The following is a 10,273-nucleotide window of genomic DNA, read 5'->3' as shown; positions in this document are numbered from 1 at the left end:
CTGACAGGTGTGAGGTGATGTCTCACTGTGGCTTGGATTTGCATTGACAGGACGTTAAGCACCCTTCCACAGACCTCCAGGCCATCCCTATGCCTTCTGAAAAACGTCTCTGCAGATTCTCAGCCCTCCCTTCTTTACTTTTGTCTTTAGCACATGTCACCATCTAATATACTACATCATACATTTCACTTATTTATTGTCTATTCCCCCTAGCCAAAGGTAACCCCCCCCCCCACAAACCAATTTTGTCTAATTTGTTTACTGCTGTTTCTTTGGTGTTTAGAATAGTGATGTGCACACAGAAAGCATTCAAAACGTATATTTAATAACAGAATTTCTCAGTACAGTTTACACCATTCCAAACAAAGGGAAAAATGAGTATAAAAAGTGAAAGAGAGATACGGCTAAAGGAATTCTAAAAAGTTAAGAGCTATCATTATAGCTTTCATTATGTCTTCCTTCAAATATTTATTCACAATTTTCTGATTGCATTCTTGATGACTATCTGGTTTGTACAAAGCAGGACTGAATGCACTAAGTGAAGTTCAATCATTTCTCACGAAGGTCTTCTTTTTTTCTGGAGTCTTTACTCTCCTGAAGTCCTAAGAGAACGGCATCAGCTTCTAGTATAGTTGTGTCTGTTGTAGCTCCCAAGAACCGAGACGTAAGTTCAAGATCCAACAGCCGCAGCCGGACTCTGGTTCCTACCTGGTATTTCCTAAGTAGAAAAAAAAAATTCCATTAATTCTACAAATCATAATGAGAACAACTAGTTTAAAGTATAATCCAAATTCTAATTCTAATTGTGCTGGCTCAAGATAAAGAAATTAACACTAGTATTTGAGATATAGTTTTTGACATAAAAGTAATTTAGTTATATCAGAATCTTCATCTTAAAATTGCCTTTAAAATTTTTTGTAACCAAAATAAAAATGTATTCCAAACTGAAATTTAAACAGTTCTTGAAACTGACACATATTTTGATATATCATCATTCATTTTTAAAGTTGGTAATATCAAAGGCTCAAAAAAGGTTTCAGATACATTTTTTTTCTTCTAAAATTAAAATCTTCTTTTAAAGTAAATGTTATAAAAACAAAATCTAAGTGCACAGTATTTAGTAATGGGGACTGATTGCATTGTAATTAAAGAGTAATGCCAGCCATAACACGCATAATGGCTAATTTGGTCAATAAAATATTCAAGTATTTTATAAACCAAATAAAAACTGATACTCATTTACCTTTCTTTTTTGATCAGTTATTTTAAGAGTTTAAACATCACCGTATAACAGAAAGGTACAGGAGAGTAAAAATATTGCTACTGATTAAAACCCCCAAATCTTTAAAAGTCAAAATATATACTTCAAACACTCTAAGTTAATTTTAAAATTAAAATAATTCTATATAAGCAGAAAATGGAGAAACAAAGTTCTCCCCAAAAGTCACTGAAAAACAATTTCTGTAGACAAGATAATGAACAGTCTCCACAGTGTCTGGTTAGGTATTCTGCAGGAATTTATAAATGGTCCATGAAATAAACACTTAGGCTATTTGGCTTTTTTTTTTTTTTGGCATTTTTCTGAAGCTGGAAACAGGGAGAGACAGTCAGACAGACTCCCGCATGCGCCCGACCGGGATCCACCCGGCACGCCCACCAGGGGCGACGCTCTGCCCACCAGGGGGCGATGCTCTGCCCATCCTGGGCGTCGCCATGTTGCGACCAGAGCCACTCTAGCGCCTGGGGCAGAGGCCACAGAGCTATCCCCAGCGCCCGGGCCATCTTTGCTCCAATGGAGCCTTGGCTGCGGGAGGGGAAGCGAGAGACAGAGAGGAAGGCGCGGCGGAGGGGTGGAGAAGCAAATATGCGCTTCTCCTGTGTGCCCTGGCCGGGAATCGAACCCGGGTCCTCCGCACGCTAGGCCGACGCTCTACCGCTGAGCCAACCGGCCAGGGCTTAGGCTATTTGGCTTTTAAATTATTTTTCTTTCTGATTATAGAAGTAAATGTCCTTTTGTAAAATTTGGAAAATAATAAAGTTCTAGTCTTTCTATAGGATATTTACATACATGCATATTTGTGTATTTGACAGCAGAGAACACATCTTCTGTCTTTGTTTTAAAATATTAAAGAGATATCCTAGAATATGAAGACCTAGCTTTATGTTGTTAGAAAACTGAAATCATAGAACATATTCCATATAAGTTATCCGGGGCAAACAAGGCAAGTTCACAGGGAAGGTAAAGCTGAGCACTATGTTCCATATTGCCTGTGTTCTCACAGATTGTTCATCTGTCTATACAGCACGACACACAGTGACTTGTTTAATCTGCTTTCATGCCTGTTGACCCCTATTTCCCTCCTCCCCTGCAATATACAATAAGTTATCAAGTTTTATTCATCTTTGGAAACAGGTATTTCTGCAGCTTAGCCCTTCAGGTCTCACCGTCCATGGATAAACGTGAGGTATGACAAGACCTCACCAGGGCCCACCTTTCTAGCCACCTCTCATGATGGGGTCCACATGTGGAACGCTTACGTGGTAATGGCCACATCCACACATTTGTCTTCCTCTGCTCCTTGGCTTCTGCTGCTGGCACTGCTGGAACTTCCCATCTATCTAAATCCTATTGGTTCCTAAATATCCAGGTAGATGCACAAATGCACCTCTTGAGAGCTGTGACATGCCCTTGTCAGACAGAGTGAAGAGGCCGGCCCTGGAAAGCCCAGGGAAGACAGGTTTACAGCCCTGGACTTGGATGCAAATCCAAGCCCTGCTACTTCCTGGTTGGGGACCTCGGGTCACTTGCTTTCTCTTACCCACAACTTCCCCATCTACATTATGGAGGTTCCAGCCACTCTGCAGGCTGGCTGGAAGGTTAAGTGAGACAACACACTGAGAACACACAGCACAGTCAGTGAGAACACACAGCACGGTCAGTGAGACGCCCAGCCCTTCATTTCCTGGTACTGGTGACCTGTGCAGATCTCTGCTCTCTCACTGGGCTGTCCACTCCCCACGATGTGGCACTGTTTTTATCTGTGTCTGTCCTGTGCCAAAGCAGCAGATACTCAGATGTCTGCCAATAAGTTAACAAGACACTTGCTGATAAGAGCCACCAGCTCACTGATGATCTGGAATCTCTCTTTCCCTGGTGTCAGCAGCCAAGCAGACTGCTGCGCACACTCACCCTCTGAAGTAGCCTGGCACAAGCCTGGCACACAGTGGTTATTCATAGGGGGACTATAAACCAACCATTATGAGGGGACAGTGACTTTTTATAAAAGGAATTGAACATGTCACAAACACCTGGGACAAACGTTCTGAGCACAGTCACACTGATGAGGAAGCCCCCAGTGTAGACGGTTCTGTGTCACATAAATGCTAGAAATCTCCAATTCAAAAATAAAAAGATAAACACCATAGGGGCCCAGTGTGGCAAAACTGTCCCCATTTTAGATGCAGCCATTAATAACATGATTGCTCTGCCTTCATCTCTCAAAGCTATGGCAATTCTGTGGCTAGGGGCGGGGGTGAGCCGGTGAAGATGAGAAGCCAAGCGCAGGCCTTATGTGTGCTGAGTGGAGAACTACCCAGATGCACATGGAACAAGACAGGAAGTGTCTAGAAAACTCTGGGACTTCTGCTGCCGGAAGGACACTAGTCCTGCTTACCCTCAGGGGACACGCCCCCAAGATCCCCATGGAGCCCTGAAACCACGGACAGTGCCAGACCTGGTACATACTATGTCTTTCCCTACACATCCATACCTACAATACTGCTGAAGTTATGAATTAGGCACAGTAAGAGATTAGCAATAATAACAAAGAGTAAAATAAAACAATTATAACAATACACTGTAATAAAGGTTATGTGAATAGTATGGGGGCCATTATCAAGTACAACAAGGGTTACCTGAACACAAGCCCTGTGGGACCTGGGCAGTCAATAATCACTGTCCACTTAGGTGACAGGGAACACTCGGCGTGGGGACGCTGGACAAAGGGACACCCGTGTGCCAGGTGGGATGGATGCAGGGCGACAGCCGGGGCTTTCACTGTACTACTCAGAGTGGCGTGTGATTTACAACTTATGAACTGTTTATTTCTGGAGTTTTCCATTTAATATAAATATTTCTGGACCCAGGTTGAGCATGTAACTAAAACAGTGGAAGGAAAGCCGTGAATAAAGAGTTTCCACTGTTACGGGACTTAATTTCTACTTTGCTTTATCATTCTTTCCAGGTCAGTCCTGTCTGCGTCATCAGCCTGAATGCTGGGGAGGCGCAGGAGTTAGCCTACACGCTGCACATCAAGTCGCTTTCTGAACAGTGTTTCCACTTCCCACTACACCAGCCCCTGGGAGGGAGCTGGCAAGTTGGGCAGGACTCAGGAGCCTGCCTTTTTAACAAACTGCCCCAGTGGTGCGGATCCGTCTCCTCTGACCCCCACCGAGAATACCCGCTAGAATGATCTTTACCGCTTACTGTCCTGTGCAGGAGGGTGGGACAGCCTACACAAAGAGCCCGAGACAAGGACCTCTGACAGAACTTTGGGGCCAATTAACCACTTTCAAGAGTAACAGATGTTTTCCATAAGTGATGACCGAGTCCTTTAGGGTGAATAATTTATACAGACAAAAAAAAAAAAAAAAGGCAGTGAGCATATATAACGGAGAAATGCACCTATAAAGTGCAGGCCACGGACAGCCTGGTGCAGGGCTGCCCCCATGCAGGCAGACCATCTGTTCTGGGAAGCCCAGCACATGGGAGGTCAGCATGTTTCTCCCCACAGGAACAGCAGCCATGCAACTGAGGAGTTTATCCTTGTTCTTACTGTGAAACACTTTCTTGAAGGGAAAAAAGAAGCAATGCATATTTCTTAGAACTCTGTAATTTGAGGTAAGCCTGAATTCAGTATCGTTGTTGCTGATCATCACCTGAACCACTTGGTCTTCCTGTTTGGGCTCCCTAATTCCACAGAACGAGACATAAAATGAGTATGTAGTTAACTCTTTTCCCAGGTTGTTTGTGCAGTCTTTATTTTTTTAATTCAGTGAGAGGAGGAGAGGCAGAGAGACAGACTCTGCATGCACCCCAAACTGGATCCACCCAGCAACCCCACTAGGCAGTGATGCTCTGCCCATCTGGGGCACTGCTCCGTTGCTCAGCAACCAAGCTCTTCTTAGCACCTGAGGCAGAGGTCACAGAGCCATCCTCAGTGCCTGGGGCCAACTCGCTCCAATCGAGCCATGGCTTCTGCAGGGAAAAAGAGAGAGAAAGAAGCAAGAGGGAGAGCAGTGGAGAAGCAGATGTGTGCTTCTCCTGTGTGCCCTGGCTGGGAATCAAACCCGGGACATCCACACACCAGGCCAATGCTCTACCACTGAGCCAACTAGCCAGAGCTGTTTATGCAGTCTTTACTGGACCACATGACTCAAAGGTTCTGGCCAACGTACAAATGACCAGAAGAGGCGATAGAATGACTAAAAGCAGGGCTCTGGAGCTAGAGGACTAGATATGTCCTAGCTCTGCCACTTATCACTACGCAACTCTGAGCCAGTTGCTTTATTCTCTGTGTCCACTTCCTGGTTTGAAACATGGGGATACTACTGATGCCTGTCTCCCAGGTTCTTGTGAGCATGAAATGAGTTAATCCATGCCACACCCTTACACATGCTCAATAAGTGTTAGCTATCATCAAACTCACCACCTCTACCACCACCACAATCATCATTGTCGTCACCATCATTAAAACAAACCCAGTGACAGCTGACACTCTAGTGCTGATGGGGAGCACTCCCAGCTATAATTCCACGTTATAATCAAATCACAAAGAATTCCTGTAGGAGAGAAATTTCAAGGCGGGTTTCCTTCCAACATTTGCTTTGATTCAAATCCTACTAATTTTAATGGTATAAGCACTCCTCTGTTAAAATATAACTTAAATGTTCTACAAAAATGAAAACAACTTCTTTTGAAATGAATGTTGAATTTCCTTTGAGGATGTGAGCAAAATAACACTGAGCAAAAGCAAGTAAAATTCAGAGAACTGCACAGTTAATGGTCCACATTTCCCAGCATTAACTGCAAAATGTAGCACGACTGTCAGTCACAAAAGGGTCACGGTGATTTATCTCCTGCTCTTTCCACAGTGGCTCGAGGGAGATTGAGGGGCCAGCAGCTGCCAAGCTCACCTATCTCCTATCACTCTCACTTCTTTCATTCTTGACAGAGGTAAGCCTTTTATGAATCTACTTTATTTTTAACATATACCATTTCTTGGAAGAGGAAGATAATAATTTCTATAGGTTCATTATTTGTTCTTCCAAGAAGCACTTTTATAGCTTCTTTTTAAATTGACCAATATAATAGCTAACTTTTAACCTAATCAGCCCCCATTTCTTTATTGTATATTCCTGAATCCATCTCTTCTACATCTTCTTTCTATATGGGGTCGATCATCCTTATATTCAACTAGTTTTTCCATCATTCCTTTGATTATATCAATGGATTCTTCTAAAGAAAATGGACAAATACTCACAAACATAATTTTGCTACGATTTCAAAGAATTACCTTAAGGTCATCTATGAACTCCTAAGACTAAAAAGTTCCACTCTAGCTTTTAAGTCTGTTTAGCTTCTTCAGATAAATGAAAAGGGTGTTCACTTCATCTACACAAATTCATGGCCTTGTGATAATTATGTGTTGTTTTATGTCCAGTGTGCTTCTTAAAAGGAAACCCAGGACTTCAGTGAACAAGTGCAGTGGGCCAATGCTCAAAGTCACACAGCTAGTGAGTGGTATAGCCTTATTTTCTTTCTTTCTTTCTTTTTACTTTTATGAGTTTATTTAAGCCAAACTGGTAACGTACACTGGGCAGCAAGATCTAAATGCTCTCAGCCTTGTTTTCTAATTGAAACAAGTCCATAACTAACATAAAGAAGACATTTTTCTTTCATTACTCCCGGTCAAAATCATTAAGTTTAACAGGAATGAATAAAGACAGGTGTTAAAAGAAGAACTGGGTCCACAGCAGCATTATCTTTTTAATTTAAAAATATGGAACAGCTCTGGCCAGGTAGCTCAGTTGGTTAGAGCCTTGTTCTGATACAACAAGGTGGTTGGTTTGATCCCTGGTCAGGACATGTAGAAGAAATCAACCAATGAATGCCTGAATAAGTAGAAGAACAAATCTATCTCTATCTCTCTCTCTTCCTCTCTAAAATCAATAAATAAAAAATTTTAAACTATATGGAATAAAAAGACAAATCAAGGAAATGTATCCAACAAAGGAACTCACCGAAGATCATTATCTTAAAAGCTGGGATGGGTCCACAATCATGAATATTTATACCACACCATGTTGGAAATGTTTAGCAGTACTTTTGGTTGTCACAATATTGGGTTGATATTTGGGGTAGCGAGGAGATAAAGATGTTTTGCAATGCTCAGAACTCAGAACAAAGTTACCCTGCTTCTGAGCTAGACAACCAAGCCTGAGACTATGTCTGCCACAGATAAAAAGTTGTTTGTTTTAATAAAAGTTTAAGTACACACTAAATTTCCAAGAATGTGATTATGGTGTAAACTGATGGAAGACGAACTTTGTTTAGAATCTTAGCAAGTACTATTCACTGTTTCAGAAAATCACATCAGTAGAAGCAACACCACCAATTCATTTTTGTGTTGTTATATGTATTAAATGTACTATCCTTACAGTATGATTAATGTTCTTACCTTGCAATAAAATGCATTGAAACTTAATTAAAGTATCAATAATACCAAAGCACTACTACTCAAAATAACTTTCAGTGATAATAGAAACCGAGCAGCTGAAACAGGGTTAGTGTGACTGAGGAATTAAAATTTCAAATTATATTTAATTTTAATTAACTTTCAGTTAAAGAGTCATGTGACGGTGCAGCTCTACATAATTTCAAATTGAAAACTTAAACAGTAAACATACTTGTCCTACAACATATTTACATGTATTTTGGCAGAAAGACTACTTTTACAGGAAAAACTGCACTTTGAAATAATGTTATAGTAAATAACTACTAATTAGAACCAACAATAATAACAACCAGATCCATGTTTGCTGTTAATAACCCAAAAACATTCCTTTCTGTTACTTTCTGTATTGTTCCTCAAATCCACATGTGACATTGTACTAGACACACAGCAACGGAACTGTCTTATTAGATATTCAGAGGTTAAATTAAATTCTCCATAAAGACAGCTTACCCCATGCTACAGACATGAAGTTAAGATACTGGGAAGTAAAGTCACTTGCTTAATGCCACAAAGTGGGGTAAGAGCATTCACAGACTCTTTCCTCTTCCTTTTCTTAAGTTCTCAATTACCTGTGACTTCTTGCAAGAACTGTAAACTTAATCCCTTTATGGGTGGTAAGAATTTACCACTTCATATAGTCTTATAATGTCTTCCCTTTGAAATAAATGTAAGCCATGTTGCTGACATGGCTTAATTGTAATTTTTAATTGTTCCCAGTTAGAAAAATAATTACTTTCAGTGGTAACAATTAATTAAAAATTTTCAGAAAAAATATCCATGGCTTCATGCAATGTTACCTACTTTTTTTTTTACATCTTTTGTTTTGTTAGGAAAAAAACCTCAAATATTTATTTTTCAGAAATCTTATATTTCACGTTAAAACCACTGACGATTGCTGTCGTGAAAGGCAAGTAGGATGTCTCCCATGAGCACGTGGAGAATGAAGACTGGTTTTTACTACTCCATGTGTTTCTTTCAACCTCAAGTGCTCGCCCGTGGCTGATCTTTGTGAACTGCAGCCTGAGCGAGTCAAGCCTGCCGTCGCCATGACTGCTCGCCTCCACTGTGCACTTTTCAGACCATGTGCTGCAGTAAATGAGCTTGTGTGTCTGAGCTGCTTAGGAAAAGGGCAATTAAATCTGGTTTTGCATTTCTGTATGGAGAATATGGTTTAAAGACTTTCCTTTGGAGAGGTTTTTGACATTCTTTCCACAGGCATTCTCTAACATCTGTCAGGGCATACTGTGATGGTTCTCATAGATTGAAAACAGAGAGGCTCTCTCTGACTAGGTCTTTGATACAAATATATTAAATAATACAAAGCTGACAATTACAAGGCTTGACTGGAACCTCAGTATCCAAAGAGAATACTGTGAACAATTCTGACTTTGCTAGTCAATTTAGCTGTCTTACTGGAATCATAAGTCTCAAAAGCTATAAAATATTTCTTTTGAAATCGTTAACCATCTATGTTTTTATTCAAGTAGGTTAGAATAGTTTAGAATGTTTTCTGATTTTCTTATAACCCCTACTTAAAGTTTTAAGACTTAAGAAGTAAACTGATTTCTTTTTTGAACAACAAAAAAATTAAAATATTTCTAATGGTTAAATTGACATCAATTTGCTTTTTTTTCTAATTTGCACAAACGTTCCCTGTATGTTGACCTATATGTGAAGCCAGAACTTGACCATGTCTATGCGTGTGCGTGTATGTGTGTGTGTGAGAGAGAGAAAGAGAGAGAGAGAGAAAGAAAGAAAATACGTGTGAATCTTGTGTGTGTTTTGTTCTTCTCTAAATGAACTGTGTAGGCACTCTTCATCATTAAAAAGCAGTGTTTTAACAGACCTAATAAGGTCTTTTGTGATGATACAGTATAGAGTGATATTATGTCAAAATTGATTAAATATATATATAAAATGCCAACATTTAAGACTTTTTAACTGTTCACATCAAATATTGTTCTAGCTTAAATATTCAATTAACAATTAACCTTTATATCAGACGGCTTGTTGTGTTGAACTCGTCTCACTCTTTCAGAGTATCATTCACCATGTTTCCTTGACCCAGCCAGCCCGTTGCTTCTGTTCAGTCTCTAAGATGCCCACCAAGACCCTCTCCCCACTCTCATCTGTCCTCTGCTGTCAGGCACAGCTGCCATGGCTAACAAAATAAAGGGAGAGAGTCTTCATAAAGTTCCAGAGCTCTTCAATATTTCTACTCATTATAATTTAAAATACAGCACAAATCTTTATTATCCCAGTCATTAGAAGATGTAAATAGGATACAAAAATTACTATAATCATAACTTTTGCTACCTGAATTATTACTAAAAACCCTTTGAAAAAACTATATTATCCCTTTAAAAACACTATATAGGGTGTGACTATCAAGTAGTTGGGAAAAAACAATGTATATTGTCTGGCAATTGGAAACCTACATCCTTAGGTACCAAGCACAGGACACTATTCAGAACATC

The 10,273-nt window shown here is 40.2% G+C and overlaps 1 protein-coding gene across 1 annotated transcript in view; it reads right to left on the bottom strand.

The window, feature by feature from the left end:
- Positions 1 to 303: 303 nt before the first annotated feature.
- The window catches only part of MRPS28 (mitochondrial ribosomal protein S28), an 86,922-nt gene continuing 76,952 nt past the window's right edge, over positions 304 to 10,273 (bottom strand). Inside the window, exon 3 of the mRNA XM_066378837.1 lies at positions 304 to 718. Within this exon, the coding sequence (XP_066234934.1) occupies positions 550 to 718 (169 nt within the window). The 3' untranslated portion in view covers positions 304 to 549. The remainder of the gene's footprint in view (positions 719 to 10,273) is intronic.

This window comes from Saccopteryx leptura, chromosome 3, assembly GCF_036850995.1.
Source record: "Saccopteryx leptura isolate mSacLep1 chromosome 3, mSacLep1_pri_phased_curated, whole genome shotgun sequence".
Lineage (NCBI taxonomy): Eukaryota > Metazoa > Chordata > Mammalia > Chiroptera > Emballonuridae > Saccopteryx > Saccopteryx leptura.
The sequence above is the reverse complement of the archived record's forward strand: the minus strand, read 5'-3'. Positions and strand labels throughout refer to the sequence as shown.